At 44.7% G+C, this 15,968-nt stretch overlaps 1 protein-coding gene and 1 non-coding gene across 13 annotated transcripts in view; one reads left to right on the forward strand and one right to left on the reverse strand.

Annotated features, from left to right (window-relative positions):
• The window catches only part of vash2 (vasohibin 2), a 27,046-nt gene continuing 11,078 nt past the window's right edge, over positions 1-15,968 (forward strand). For 3 of the 12 annotated variants that reach the window (XR_011686548.1, XR_011686549.1, XM_071468075.1), the window contains exons 1-8: positions 1-636; positions 2,267-2,580; positions 9,154-9,213; positions 9,313-9,401; positions 9,483-9,539; positions 10,355-10,429; positions 14,792-15,029; positions 15,114-15,257. Coding sequence is in view for 10 of the 12 variants with exons in the window: in XM_071468075.1 (XP_071324176.1) it covers positions 537-636; positions 2,267-2,580; positions 9,154-9,213; positions 9,313-9,401; positions 9,483-9,539; positions 10,355-10,429; positions 14,792-15,029; positions 15,114-15,257 (1,077 nt within the window). In the remaining 2 variants the exon portion in view is untranslated. Of the gene's footprint in view, positions 642-1,319; positions 1,462-2,138; positions 2,581-9,153; positions 9,214-9,312; positions 9,402-9,482; positions 9,540-10,354; positions 10,430-14,791; positions 15,030-15,113; positions 15,258-15,968 lie in introns of all 12 variants that reach the window. The other 9 variants (XM_071468084.1, XM_071468085.1, XM_071468080.1 and 6 more) reach the window with 8 other exon arrangements.
• Positions 11,806-11,878, reverse strand: trnat-ugu (transfer RNA threonine (anticodon UGU)). The gene has a single exon. It is a non-coding gene; the product is annotated as a tRNA-Thr (tRNA).

Genomic DNA, 15,968 nt, shown 5'->3' on the forward strand with positions numbered 1-15,968 from the left:
GTCGGTAGCTCGGAGCAGCGCTTTATCCTCCGTGATTGAATCATGTGAGGGGCTGAAGAAGCTTTTGTAATCAATATGAAGTCGGATTTTCTGAAGAGGTAGTTGATACCGAGGCGCCGCGCAGGCCGCTGATGGGGAGGACTGCACCGAGGAGGGGGGGGGCAACGGCCGCAGTGTAGTGAGACCGAGGATAGAGGAGCTGTGTCTGTCAGCTAGCTAAAACAGCATATCTTCCGGGTGGGATTTTCAAAATAAAAAAGGCTCCCCCTCATGAGAACTGGATTCGGTTGGTGGCAGAACTCTTACTGACGGACTCGAGCCCTTTACAGACGGAGAGGCGACGGGCTCATGGGTGCACTGCGGCCATTCGTAGTATTTCGTCTTAATATACGCAAGAGCTTCAAACGTAGCGCTTTTACTCTGAAGTGCATCCTTCTATACTTCCCGCCCAACGGCCGCTAGCCGCCGGTCGCTTGACACGAAGAAGAAGCTGAAGTTCGGAGCCTCGAACCAAAACGGACCGCACCGCCTGGTGAATGGGACGCGCCTCGCTCACCGAGTGCTCTTCGGGTCCAGCGCCGTGTCAACCGGAGGGTCGGTCGGGTGTCCGGAGTCGGAGCCTCGGTGGAAATCACGGTGCGGTTAGTTTTAATAACGGTTGGCATTTTTCAGCAAATCGATACGAAGTTGTTTCTATGGCAACTTATTCGTTTGTGAGTTTGAAACACATTTTTGTTCTTCAGTATTTCTTTAATTTCGTTGTGATATCCTTTAAAAGAAACATCTGTAGTGCTGAGTAAGTGTATATGGACCTTTCGGTTCGGTGGGATCTTTTGATATCGCCAGGACTTTAACTGTGTTCACATTTTCTTGATTTTTAGATAAATCTCTTTGTACTTTATCGTGCATTCTACACTTTTAGCATCGATTGTTGTTGTTTATTTCCATCTTGTTGAATATGATTTTAGCTACAACCTAATGTGCTAATTGTAGCTAAAACCGTTGTCATTTTGGACCCATGATTTCCTTATACATTTTTAGATGTTATATTTAGGTGTTTTTCTTGCAGTTGTTGTAAGGTTCATGTGAAAGAAATCAGTTTTAGTGAACTGTTACATTGGAGTAGACTTTGCTTCCCTATAGAAGTTTGTATTCATGTAGTCCAGGCTGCATACTCTGCTGTAGCACTATTATTCCTCTTTAAAGGTCCCATATTTACATTTCCCGGTGTTTTATTTGTGTTGATCTTCATCAGAAGATATATTTGATATTTAAGAACCAAAAACCATCTCAGTGTAGTTTTACATCTCCTCTCTCAGGTTCTCTCTGGAGCTCTAGTAACAACAGGTCAGTCAGCCAATCAGAGGAGAGGATCTGAGCCTCCCTTCTCGAATAAAAACAGCAGATTTCAAGTGAAGACACAGAGAAACCAAATCCTGCAAGGTTGGATGGTGGGTCCAGGTGGGCGGGGCTTGGGGCGTGGCTGAGAGCAGTGACTGCTTTGTTGTGACATCACAAAGTTCCAGAAGTCCTGACGGCTGGTTTTAAGGCTCAGTTTCTGAATACAGGCTGTGTGCATTTTTCTGTGGACTGAGGCTTTGATACTTTCACAGTATTAATATAGATCCTAGACCTGCTTTATAATCACAAACACATGGACATCTACCTTTAGACTAGATGGAGCTTTAAGGCTATGAAAGGCACAGATTTATGAGTGTACCAACTTAAAGTACCATATAGAAACACAATCAGAATCAGTTTTATTGCCAAGTATGTTTTCACATACAAGGAATTTTTTTCTGGTGATTGGTGCAATTGATCAGCAACAGTGGGGCTCTCTAGCCTTGTTGATGAGGCTAATAGCAGATGGGAAGAAGCTATTTTTGTGGCGAGAGGTTTTGGTCCTGAAGGACCGCAGCCTCCTGCCAGAGGGGAGTGTCTCAAAGAGTTTGTGTCCAGGGTGGGAGGAGTCAGCTACAATCTTCCCTGCACGCCTCAGAGTCGCCTCAAGCGTACCTTTCTGGAAACATTGTGTAGAAATTAAGTGTATGGACATTTATTGCTGTATGGCTGACCTGAGCTGAGGATGCAGAAAGTGTTCTGCTAAGGTTTAAGGTTTGGTCTTATTTCCCTGCCAGGTTTATCCCTGAAGACCAAAATGCACTGTCCCACATTGACAAACAAAGAGAGGCTCTCATAGCTGGAGGAAGATTCCCGCCCTGACTTTTTCCCCTCCTCCTCTTGGCCCTCCTGGGATCAATGACAGGACCCAACTCCCCAAGCCGGACCGGCACCTCCCCGGCCAAGCTGAGCAGGCACGGCCGGTCAAAGAGCACCAGCTCACACTGCCTCCTCCGCTGCAGCACCCAGGAGGAATCCTCCGCCTCTCCGCCTAACAACAGTTCCCGGTCCCCTGGGGAAGAGGAGGAGAAGGATGGGGGAGTTCTCTTCTATGTTAACCGGGCCGGCTTTCCCATCGAAAGCGTCACTTGGGAGAGGATGTGGTCCCATGTGGCTGCTGTGCACCCCGAGGGCCAGGAGATGGTGGACAGGATACGAAACGCTGCATACCTTCCCAAGGTAAGCTAGCTGTGAGCAGTCTGTCATTCAAACAGTACTTCACGAGAAGATATTGTTACAAAGGTGAATGGCTGGTGGAACAGAAGCTGGATTTATTGACCACTCAGTAAGATATTTGTTTTATCCCTGTTGATTGTTAATCATTTGGTTCAAAACATGAAAAATCAACAAAATTGGACGTTCACATGGCAACAACAATACATTAGACGTCCATAGAAGTGCAGTTGGTGTCAATGGGCTCTTTATGAAGGGTTTCCTCGTGGTGCCCTCTGGAGTCCCCTGTGGCTGCTCTATTATGAAGGAATCCAGAGGTCTCCACATTTTTCAGGGCAGTGGAACCACTGCTGCAGGGATACGAAGGACTCATGGGTCTGAGAGCTCAGGTTTCCTCTGGTTTCCATTGTGTTTGAAATGTGTACATAGAACACAAATGTTGTCAGGCCTCACTGCTGCCTTGTTGTGAGAAGGTTGTCGCGCTGTTCTTGCACAGTGTGAGTTTTCTCCTCCTCAGACGCGTGTGATATTTGCAGCACAAAGTTTATTATTACTATCAGTTAGTCTGAGGATTATTTTTAGACTGTAGGCAGTTAATAGCGAACATTTGCTGTCAAGCTGGTCCAAGGTAACATCTTCAAACTGGAGTTTTTATCCCAAACCAAGATATTCAGTTTATAAAGATGTTTCTCTGTGGAACAAACAGATCTTTCTTTGATTACAGTCAGACAGTTAATTGATTATCAAATTTGCTGTGAATTACAGTTTTCTCAATCAACTAATCTTGGGCTGCATCTAACTGATTTTAATTTACGTTTAATCTTTTGACTATTTTCTTGAATGCCTGTTATTATCTGAGGCGACATCTTCAACAAAGATATTCAAATTACTGTCATGTACGACAAAGAAAAGCATCAAATCCCCACTTTTTTGTATCCATTTTGGCATTTTTGCTTAAAAATGACTAAAACAATTATTTGATTATCAAAATTCTTTTGAATTGATTATTTGTCGTTCAGCTAATCGGTGCAGCTATAATGTCATCGATAAATCTACCACAAATATTTAATAATAATGATTGTTGACACTGAGGAGCAAAGTGCGATTGTGAGTCATGGTGTCAAAAGATGTGCCAGTGCAGGGCCTAACTGGTGTGTGTGTGTGTGTGTGTGTGTGTGTGTGTGTTTTCTCACATTACCATGACCACAAGTCCGCTACACTGGATCATCATATCTGTCAAATGATGTTAATTCTGCTTTTTGGATTTGTCACATTATGTGTGACCCCTGACTCACACACACACACACACACACACACACACACACATCACAACCTGGATGGAGATCAGAACAATGCTAAAGAAGAGTCAAAACAATCAGAATCACAAACAAACGTATTAAAAAGTTCATATCACATGACAGAGGTTCAAACCTCCCCCCACCCTGCTCAACAGCTCCAGGGGTCAGCTGCTCTACAGCTGATCTGACCTCTGAGAGAACGTCGCTGATTCCACACAGAATGTTCTTTATATCATCTACAGTCACTTTAGCTTTACAGGACACTTCAACCAACACCCAGCCTTAAACAAAGGAAACCAGCTGTTAACTTTCCCTCAGCAAACATCCAGAGGAGGCTGGGTGATATCTCAAGACTATTATTATTATTATTATTATTATTATTATTATTATTTTATGGTTTGGATTATTGATTGGACAAAAAAAAGACATGTGAAGACGTCACCTTCAGCTCAGAGAAATCAGATTTTTGTCTGATGTGAGACTGAACTGTGGTGACACTTAATGTGAATAGACTTACAGAGAGTTTACAGAGTATTTGTGACATTTCACTCATATTTATCATTTTTGCTACAATCCAGCATCATGTTTACATGTTGAACTTTCTAATATTCAACAATGGTTTAATGGTTATGATTAGTGAAACAATTGTATGGTTGAATTTTAACTAATAACCTGTTGAAATGATACGAGCTCTCTGTAGGCAAACTATCCAAATACAGTGTGACCGAAACTATTAATGTTAAAAAAAAAAAAAAAAAATCAACAGCTTAATCAATAAAGAAAATCATCACAAGTCTCCTCCCTAATCAGAATTCATATTGAGCTCCCAAGAGTCAAGTTCACGACAGGAATTCAGTATAACAACACACCGGCATTAATCATTCAATAGTAATAGTGTCTTTTCTTCTTTATTGAGCAGCAGAAAAAGCAGAAGAAACCAAGCACACACACACCGTACACATCTTTGTGTGCTGTTCTTCGGCCCCTCAGCCCAGATTGTCCTCAGAGTTTTCTCGTCAGTGATTTGTGTGAATGCTTGTTGTGTTGCAGGCTGAGGAGGAGGGAATCTGGTTCCTGTTTAGCTCAGCTAATTGGCCATGTGGTCATTAGTGATCCGGTTGGCTGGCAGTGGCAAGATTCCATGATGTAGTCCTGGGCAGAGGGACAACAGGAGGATGTGTGCACGCAAACAAACACACCAACAAAAAGTGCACAATCAGAGTGTGCACACACTCTGTCTGTTCTGTCTTCAGGAGCTTTGGGCCTCAGGTCAACAGGGTCTCAAACGTAACTCATGAGTATCACTGTAAGGTTGGAGCACGTGGCAGCATCTGAAGTGAGTCCGTACAGTTTGTCAGACGGCCATCGACCACTAATGACAACAACACGTAGTTAAAACATTGTTAAACTGACCCCACAGTAAGTGGGTTCATCCTCTGGTCAGTGTAGCTGGACAGTCTAACACCGTACCAGTAAAACTGAACGGAGCTGTTTTGCTTTGAGTTTCTGTGTGTGACTCTGCTGTCAGGAGCTGATGCATGTATGTAAGGTGTGTGTTGGTTTACGTTGCAGTATTGTTGTAATGTTGATATGCAACCTGACTCTAGTGTGTGTGTGTGTGTGTGTAAGCAGGTGGTTACCACAGATACAGTCTCTGGCTTTAGAGGGGGAGGAAGAAGAGTAACTTTGTCAGTGTTGATGTGAGTGTGACATTTATTCCAGCTGCTGTTTAACATTTAACAATAATGAATAATTAGGAATAAATGAGCCGTCTGTGGAGTTTCCACAGACAGATGAGACAGTTGTGAGAAGAGCTCTGTCTTACGTTGTCAGTCAGTGTTGGACACTGTAGGATACAAGTCAGAAAGGACACTGCACAGTGTGGCGCCCTCGAGCAGCCTGTGCCCTGTTTAAGTCTGTGTTATTGTCAGTGACCACAGTACATGCTGCCACTCTGTGCCCTCATTAACAGAATAGAAGTCTTGGCACAGGGACCAAATAATCCCTCTAATACAATCAGGGTGGTGGATAATCTCTGGATACCAACTGGAATACCTCACAGACTTTTCATGGGAAACAAAACTCCAGAGCTCGTCTGAGCAAAACATTTACATCCAGTAAATATGATGATATGTCAAAACATCAACAATAATAAACACAATGTGACAGATTGAAATAGGATGCTTGTGTGCTGTGCTTCATGTTAAGTAAATGTGTGGTGACTGACCTGTTTCTGTGTTTCATGGCTTATCTTTGTGAGTATGACCTTGTGTTAACCTACGTCAGGGTCCAGTTCAGTCAGGACTGCTTGTGTCTGCAGAGGTTCACGTCCTGACACAAATGTTTTGGACTGGATGCTGATACTTACGGACACCAACATGGATTAGTTTAGACAGATGTGCTCCGAGGCAAAGAATCATAGGCTACAGCCGTAATCATCAGGATGGTGCTCTTTAGTGTGACACACACACACACACACACACACAAAGAGAAAGACAGGCTTTCCTTGGGATGTCCCGCTCTAAAGATATGGTGTCAGCAGGAAATTCGATCCTCCTTCGATCTCTCTCTCTCTCTCTCTCCCTCTCTCTCCCTCTCTCCCTCTCTCTGTTAAATCCTCTTCTGTTTCACTTGTTTCTTCACTAACAGGCAGAATGGATAACTGCAGGCATTTTCACTTGTTATGGGAAAACTGGCTCCTCTCTGTAATTTCATTAGTATTGAGCTGCACCTCCTTAAGTCTGTTTTTTAAATGAACTTCTTTTCCTCTATAGGTTGTGTTGTGCGTTCTGCTTACTCTTGGGACTTTTTGTTTAAAACCACCCTCCATTTCCCTTCAGAACAATTCAGAATCCAGAGTCCAGGAAGGTCATAACCAACACTGTTTCTGTCTTGGCTTTGTCTTTGCCTCCTGTCTCTGGTTTCAGTCCCTCTTTGTTTCTCTCTCTGCTGTAGAATAGTTCTCAGGTTAGTTCTACAGCTCCAGAAGAAAGGAGGCAGACAGAGGACCCTCACACCCAGCAGAAGGTGCTGAAGCTGGGCAGCTGATGATAGCCTGCTCCCAGGCTCGGGTGGGAGAAACAAAATAGAGCCGTGTTTTAAGAAAAGTGGAAATGATGAGGAGGGCGAGAAGGGAAAGGAAGGAAAAAACAAAAAGGAAGGTTTGTGATAACTCTGAAGGGAAAGGAGAAATGGCAGAGGAGATGATAACAGAGGGGGAGGGGTGAAAACAGGAAGGGAGGTAGAGACGGGTTAATTACCAGTCTAAACTGGGACGATGAAGAGATGCTCTCCCAGTTGAACTCTTAAGCAGAGGAGGCTGTGTGTGTATATGGAATATGATCTACCAGACATTTCTGAGGGGTGAATCTCCTCGTTCCATGTTCCTGGTTTAGCCGTTTAGCTGCCTGTGTTTCCCAGGCTGACGTGAGCTACGTTCATGCTGCACCCTGAACATGACTTGACTGAGAACGCTCAGTTCACTCACAGTGTGGATGTGAAAGACTGTGACAGCCGTCACTCACTGAAACTTTCAGGCAGCATCAAACCTCTGAAGGCACAGTGCTGACTTTCATATGAGAGCTGAAATGCTGCAGTTAATATTTAATGCTTGATAAACATTAATACATTTGTTGTCATCTTTGTTGTGCTGTAAACAGCTCTGCGGTTGTGTTGTAAATATGCACAAGGTCATCTTCATGCTTTTAAAATTTAGCTTTTTTTGTATGAAGTTCTGCACAGACTGTGATGACGGCAGCAGAGCTCTCTGACGTTCCTCTGTAGCAGGGAGGATGATAAAAGTGAGGGCTCACCACTCATCTCCCTCCCTGAGCCAGCAGAAAGCAGCTTTACTCTGTGTGTGTGTGTGTGTGTGTGTGTGTGTGTGTGTGTGTGTGTGTGTGTGTGTGTGTGTGTGTTACGCCTTGGTGAGGATTTCACTCTGTGTGAGATTATATGGTAGTAAAATCTGCTGGCAGACTGGTTTATGGACTGTGTGACTGTTGATAAGTAGAGGGTGATCAGGTGACTGGCCTGACGACTGTTTGCATTAAATGACTGATTGATTGGCTGAGTAACCTGCTGAGCAGATCGTTCCCTCCATGTTGTCCTCATGACTTCCTCCTTTTATGCTGTAAATAAACAAGCAAACACCCACAGGAAGTGACAGGGCTGCTGCTGTTGTGGTTCCCCCTTCCTGCGTGACCACATGCACAGAGCAGGCTGCCTGTGTGTCAGAAGAAGTGTTGGTTTGTGTGTGTGAGTGTGACACACTCTGCTGCTGTGGTCACGTCCTCTCATGAAGCCACATGTGTGAGCCTGGTTTCCTCTGAAACGGCTGCGGTGTGGTCTGAGTCTCCCCACAGGCCTCTTCTCAGTGTGGCTGTCTGAAAGTCCAGAGGCCTGAGGTGGTGCTCACCACATAACCCCAACACTCTGAGTCAGTGAATGGCCTCGTCACCATATTATTTCATGTGGTAAACCACTGTCAGCTTTCTAATACACATGAATACACTGATCAACCAGTGGTGGTGGTGGTAGCATAATACTGTTACTGTTGTGCTGTTATTTAATATTGTTCAGAGGTTTTAATCCTGGTGAGAAAAACATTTTTACATATGAACATTTTACATTTCTGACTATTAAATGTCAGGTGTTCAGATTTATTGCATCAAGAAATCTTTGGATCTCCAGTCCAGGGGCCGGATGCATAAAAGATTCATGACTGAATATACATATGTATTCTTTTCATCAGAATTATAAATTCTGTTTTACACTCCCACAATTATCTATAAATGGATGAAGACCGTCCTTTAATCCATCAGTCTGCAGACAGAAACACTGTCTCTGCCACAAGATAAAAGACACACAACTTCACTGATTGTTGGTGGATCACAAACAGCAGCTCATCAGTAAACCTCAGTTCAAAAACTCCAACTGTAAAGTCCTGTTTGACTCTGACCTTCATCTGTCAGGACCTGAGTCTTCATCAGGCTCCAAACAGGCTCAAACTGTGATCAGTAAATATTCAAATAGAAACAGTTCAAAGAATGACTCACAATAAATAATGAGGATATAATATTAAACGATGAGAACACAATTATTTCTGTTTATCAGTTGTTGTGTGTGAACAGCAAAACTTATAATAATGATAATAATGAATGAAGCTCAGTAAAGTTGCTTAATTAGTTTGCTGTTAAATTCTGTCTCCTCTTTATTTCTCATTTTCACTTCGCTGTGTCTCTAACTTGGCTTCTGTAAAAACCATGTGTAACATGGTCAGAAGACTGATGAGATGACTCGTTCTGCAGCAGCGGTGGAACATCAGTCAGTACGAGCTGTAGTGAGTCAGGGGACACTGAGGAGGCTCTGAACGTTACCGTGTGTTGATTCACAGGAAGTAACATGTAAAACCTCTAACACTCTCTTTCTGTCCCCCCAGCATCCTGTTCCCTCTGTCCCCACCTTCAAACCGTCCATGTCGGTCCCAGACTGGCTGGTGGCCATCCAGAACTACATGAAGGCTCTGCAGTATCCTTTAACACAAAGAAGGGGGGGGGGGCAGGCAGATGATAACTACAAATATTCTGTTGTCCTTAACTTGTCTCTCAGATACAACCACACAGGAACCCAGTTCTTTGAAATCAAGAAGAGCCGTCCTCTGTGTGGGTAAGTGAGTTGCAGCTTTTATTATAGAGCAGTAACACAAGAATGTAGTCATCATATAAACACCTCAGCCTGACATGTTTAAAAACTTCATCATTTAGTTTATGTTTGATCTCAGTCTCTGTTCTGAGGGAGAAGTTGCAGTGAGTGAAACCTGTCGTATTTTCTTCCACTGCTACTAAACAAACACAGACAACAACAGATTTTCACCAGTGTAGGTACTGTACAGTACACCGTAATAAACACAGGGGAGATCTCCTTAATGTCGCAGCCACAGGTCACACACAGGTAACAGGCATCATCAGGCATCATCGTCACCTTTCAGCATGTTGTAATTCCAGCGTTCACAGCCCCGTTAACACGGGACAAATAACCCAGTAAGACCCCCGAACATGGGCAGTGTGAACGGGCACATCCAGCATCACTCCCAGGTCACATGGCTCTGCAGTCGTCACGGTTGTTTCTGTCTGACCATGTGGTTAGAGGTCACGTGACCCAGTTTAAATCCTGATGTAGCTGTAGTTGAATCAACTGCTTCAAAAATAACAATTCTGTCCTCACCCCCTCCATCCTCCCCCATCCTCCCCTCTCTCCCCTCTATCCTCCCCCTGCTCTTCCTCCTTCTTATTGTCACTTGTTCCTCTTCCTCTCTTCCGGTTCCTTTTCTCCTCCCTCCTGCTGCTCCTCTTTTCCTTTCCCTGCTTCTCCTTTTTCCCCTCCTCCTCTTCCTCATCCCTGCCTCCTCCCACTCTCACTCTTCCTTCATCTTCCTCTTTCTCTTCATCATCTCCTCCTCATCCTCCTCCCCTCTCCTCCAGGTTAATGGAGACAGCAAGAGAGATGATCAGGGAGTCTTTGCCAATCAAATGTCTGGAAGCCGTCATCCTGGGAATGTATCCTTCACACTAACACACACACACACACACACACACACACACACACACACACACACACACACACACACACACACACACACACACACACACACACACACACACACACACAGGGCCAAAAGGTTATTTTATTATCTGTGGGTGAAATCGATAAGACATGTTGCTGTAATGTCCTGATGCACCCCCCCCCCACCCACCAATGCCACCCTTTCCAGCTCTTACTGAACCATGTTGCCTGGCAACAAGCCCACTTCAAAGTTTAACCCCCCACCATACACACACACATACACACACACACATACGCACACGCACACACACACACACACACACACACACACACACAGGCTCACAAGCTTAGTATCATCCAGCAGAGCTGAGATTTTAAAGCAACAGTGGTAAAACAGCAGGTTTGATCAGCTTCAGTTTGATATCAGAAACTGATCAGTTTATTCTCTGCTTTAACAGATCAGTGGACATCTTCAGTCATTATATCGTGATGTGAAGCCTCTTGCTCTGTGTCACCTGGTTACAGCTGTGGTGTGTTGATCTGAGCTGTGACAACATGCAGACGTGTTTCACCCATAATTATGATCATTACCACTGACCCTGTGTAATGTTGCTCATTCAGCTTCTCAAACATGAGGATTTGCAGCTTCTCTCTGTTTTACATCACTGTAAATGAGAGTTTTTACAAACATATCATTTCAAAAATATACTAATTGAATGAAGAAATAATAATCAGTAGTAAGAATAATCATCATTTGATCTGTAGCCTTAGATCAGAGTTTCAGGTAAATTGTAAAGTAAGAGCAATAAACATGAAGTGCTCTACAATCACATCATGGACAAAACTGCAGCAAAATTCATTCATATTGTAGCAGTGCAGTCAAATTTCTTTGTAAGCAGCAGGTCAGGTCCATCGTGCACATCAGCACTTTTCTGACAGGATACTAATCTCTGTCCAAATATGATCACCCACAGTACAGGACGTACAGGAGCTAATATGTGGTGTTAAATCTCGCATATCGACAGATGAGACATTTCTCTGTCCTTCTGTGACTTGATGGTCCAGTTTCACATGTGCTAGTTTCAGTGGCTTTTCTCCAGTGGCTGTGAGGGAGGCAGCTGACAGTGACTTTAACTGAGACTGGCTTTAGCCCACAGAGGAAAGGAGGGGAGATGGAGGCAAAGGGAGGAAGCAGCAACAGGAAATGAAATAAAGAGGAAAGGAAAGAAGGGACATGAGAGGGAAGAGTCAGTGAGGTGCCCTGTAGACGACCTCACACTGTCACATTCATGTCAGCATGGTGCAGTGAGTGTTGGTGCAGTGTCACCTTTCACCAGCCCTGAGGTCATTCACACTAAGAAAAGAACACAGGCCCCAGCGAGAATTGAACTCACGACCCCTGGTTTACAAGACCAGTGCTCTAACCACTGAGCTATGAGGCCTCACCTGTATATACAGGTGAAGAACTGCCCTTTAAAATGACAACACCAGCAGCAGACACACCCTTCTCACATACCAGCTATTGTTGTGATAAGGTGATACCAACCTGACCAGTCAGCTCTGACTGTCTGCTTATCCTGCTCGTAGCTCCACAGTCAGTTTATAATGTCCAAGAACTGAAGAATCAGACATCCACTGTTTGAGTTATTAAAACTGAATCACTTTAATCTCCAGTTCATTTGATTTCAAGTCACAACACAATCAGAAAATATTTCTAAATCTTGTTAGCACCAAAAATATAGATACTCATCTCAAAAACATTTCCAACAGTTTGTTAAGACAGAACAGAGAAGGGCAGACAGGGATGAATAGCAGCTGTTGTTGTAGCTTGTGGCAGTTGGAGCTGTCTGTTTGTCTGGCTTCAGTCTGTCCTCCCCCCGGTTCCTTTCCTCCCCGGTTAACAGTGATCTGAATTCTCCCCAGGATGTTCAGGGTTTAGTTTGGGTCACACCAGCGCTCTCTATGTGTGTGTGTGTGTGTGTGTGTTTGACTCTGTGTCTCATTGTATTTAGTGAATCCATCACTAGTGTTCTGGAGAATAAGGCTGAAGTACAAAGCAGCAGAGCTGAATAATAATCAGAGTGAACCTTTCAAAATAAATCAGGTAATATATATAAAGAGTGCATCAGTCCTTGCAGTTGCAGTAATTTGAGGACGTTTGTGATGTTGGTAACTGATGCTGATCATTGAGGCCTGTTCATCTTAAACATGGTGGGTGGTTCTGTGCAGGCCATGCAGCTTCCTCCTTATCTATGGATCTGCCTGTGCACGGCTCTATTGTCCTGTTGAAGCAGGAAAAAGCCTAAAACTGTTGCCACAAAGTACAGTTGTGTGTCCAAATCTCACGACCATGCTGAAGACATTCAGAGTGTGCAGTTTTCTTAAGATGAAGATAGGAAAGCACATGACTCTTGGTAAAAAAGACACCGTACATAAAGAGGATTTTCTAGTATTTTCTTATCTGCAATCTGGCTGCTTTGGAATTAAGAGAGGAAGAGAGAAAGTTTAGGAGGAGAGAGGGAGGGAAAGAGGGAGGGAGAGTGAGACAGCTGTGTGGGGATGGAAACAGTGAATTAGCTTTGCATCGTATCCTCACAGGTGAAGACAGACAGATTCATACTGTGTGACAGTGTGTGAGGTAGTGATAGGTGCTCTTGTATTCACAGGCTGCTTTAAAACTGATGACAGGCGTAGTGGTTCCTATGGCAACCGTCTCAGCTGACAGAGAGAGGCAGAGCTACTAGATAGCATCACATGTCCTCCATCACAGGAAGTGTATCAGTTTAATGAAGCAGTCATTAGAGAGGAGCAGCAGTGTGTGTGTGTGTGTGTGTGTGTGTGTGTGTGTGTGTGTGTGTGTGTGTGTGTGTGTGTGTGTGTGTGTGTGTGTGTGTGTGTGTGTGTGTGTGTGTGTGTGTGTGTGTGTGTGTGTGTGTGTACTTGTACTTGCTACATAGTAAGGACTAAAAAAGCATTTTACTAACAGAGTGAGGACATTTTGGGAAAGTGAGGACATTTTGACCGGTCCTCACTTTTTGAGACACCTTCAAATCACATGTTGAGGATTAAGACTTGGGTTCAGAGTTATGGTTAGAATTAGGTTTAGGTTAAGGTTAGGGTCAGGGTTAGGGTTAGGCTCTCAGTTGTGATGGTTAAGGTTAGGGTAAGGGGCTAGGGAATGCATTATGTCAATGAGTGTCCTCACAAAGATAGACGTACAAGTGTGTGTGTGTGTGTGTGTGTGTGTGTGTGTGTCATGTTGTAGCCTTTCACATTTTAATGAATCTGTTCTCAGCAGTGAAACGAAGTAACACACTCTGTACGTGTATATTGATTTGAGCTGTGGTATTGGAGGTGTTTAGAGCACACAGTGTAGAAGATGAGAGGGAGGGGCTCCTCACTGGGCAGGACTGGTGCTGGTCTCTTCAGTCACTGATCCAACCTCCAGGTCCAGGTCTGTGTTCTGCTTCAGTACTACAGCACACACACACACACACACACACACACACGCACGCTCAAACAGACGGGTATGTGTGTGTTCAGTGGTCTAGTTGTGTGGATGGGCTGTTGTGAATAGTTAATGACAGACAGGAGCTGTGGCCAATGACAGGCCTCCATGGACAGAGCACAGCAGATGGTTGGCTACTGGTGTTTTTGTGTGTGTGTGTGTGTGAGAGAGCTAGCTAAATATATTCCTCATTCAGTCATTGGATCCAGTGTTTTTAATCACAGAACATGTTGTGTAGAGGCAAGGAGAAAGGGAAGAGGACAGGGAGGTCAAAGGTCAGAATATGCACCTTAAACCACCTGAGGGCTGTGACTAGGAGATAAGAGTTATTAGGTTACAAATGTACACACACACACACACACACACACACACACAGTGGACTTGTTTGTCGACGTCCCTCGACGTGCCAGACAGCTCATCTACTACTGCCTTAGTTTTTTGGGTTTTTTTTCTTGTCAGATAAGAGAACACCACAACAATGACTCAGAGGGAGCTGCGCGCACACACACACACACACTCACACACACACACACACACACACACACACTGGCAGCCTGAGACCCAGTGTTTATCTGTGGCATCACTTTTTCATGGTACTGGCCTCCTGAGAGTCAGACTGAATCTGATTTCACATGACTCAAGCTTCTGTGCTGCAACATATCTAAACAAATCCACTTTCACTTTGACTCTGAGGTGTGTTTTTTCAGGTCTGTAGTCAGATGTGCCGCTGAGTCAGTGTCTCTGGATCAGTTCATCAAATAAATCCAGTGTGAAACATGTAAAAAAGCCTGTGAGACAGCAGCACAGAGGAAACCCAGATCCTTCCTTAACCCCCTGTGTCGACCAGCTACCTGACCAACGGCCTCACGTCTCTCGAGCGTTTCCCCATCAGCTTTAAGACTCAGTTTTCAGGCCACTGCTTCCACCACGTCGTGCTGGGCGTCTACTGCAACGGTCGCTACGGCTCGCTGGGCATGAGCCGCCGCCAGGACCTGATGGACAAACCGCTGACCCACCGCACACTGGGAGAACTGGTGGCTGAGTTCGAGAGCTCCTACAAGAGATACCAGCACACTCTGAAGAAGGTAAGAGAAGGGAGGAAGAGGAGGATGGAGATGGACTGTGGAGGTAGGAATGAAGTGTTTAAACACACCCTCTGTCTCTCCCAGGTGAAGATCGGCCTGTATGTGCCTCATGACCCTCACGTCTTCCAGCCAATCGAATGGAAGCATTTGGTGCTGAATGCTGCCAGACTGGGCGCTCAGGAGATGAGGAAGGAGCTGGAGAAACACGGCCGGGACATGAGGATGAAGGTGCAGACTCATACTCTAATCCAGTTCCTAAGTGTATTTGCTCCACTGAAGCTGGAACCAAACACTTGATGTTGAAAGACTGATAAAAATGTTTAGTCCGTGTCAGTCAGGGCAGTGGTTTGTCTGCAGATCATGTGTGTTAATAAAAACCCTTTTGTAAACACCAAACCTGGGTGAACACGCTACTTTCACCCCTTTCCACACTGTAAACACACCTGTCACCTGCCCAGCACGATACCGTCAAACCAGAAAGAGCAAAGCTACACGGAGCTCGGGATGAAAGAGTGAGCTGCAGCCCTGACATTAGTTTCAAAAACACGCAATCACCCATCAAAGCGTCTCACACTGAGGCTACGACACTGACAGGAGGTCCAACCCAGGGAGGAGACACAGCTCACTCTTTCTCCCGTGTGTGTGTGTGTGTGTGTGTGTGTGTGTGTGCGTGCGTGTGTGTGCGCGCGTGTGTGTGTGTGCACGTGTGTGTGCACGTGTGTGTGCGCGTGTGTGTGTGTGTGTGTGTGCTCTCTGTAACTGCATGTGGTGACATTGCTCCCTGCAGTTGTGTGTGTCCTCTCTGGGTCAGTCGCCTTTCAGAGGGTTTACCTGCATAAAAAAAAACCCTGTTAATTTGGGTGTAAAGGTACAAAACTACATATATTTATTATCGTTTTTAATAAGGATCAGAAATGAAAATGTACAGGTGCAGGTTCC

Source organism: Trachinotus anak, unplaced genomic scaffold, assembly GCF_046630095.1.
Source record: "Trachinotus anak isolate AG129_WGS33_773 ecotype Australia unplaced genomic scaffold, CSIRO_AGI_Tana_v1 ptg000031l, whole genome shotgun sequence".
NCBI lineage: Eukaryota > Metazoa > Chordata > Actinopteri > Carangiformes > Carangidae > Trachinotus > Trachinotus anak.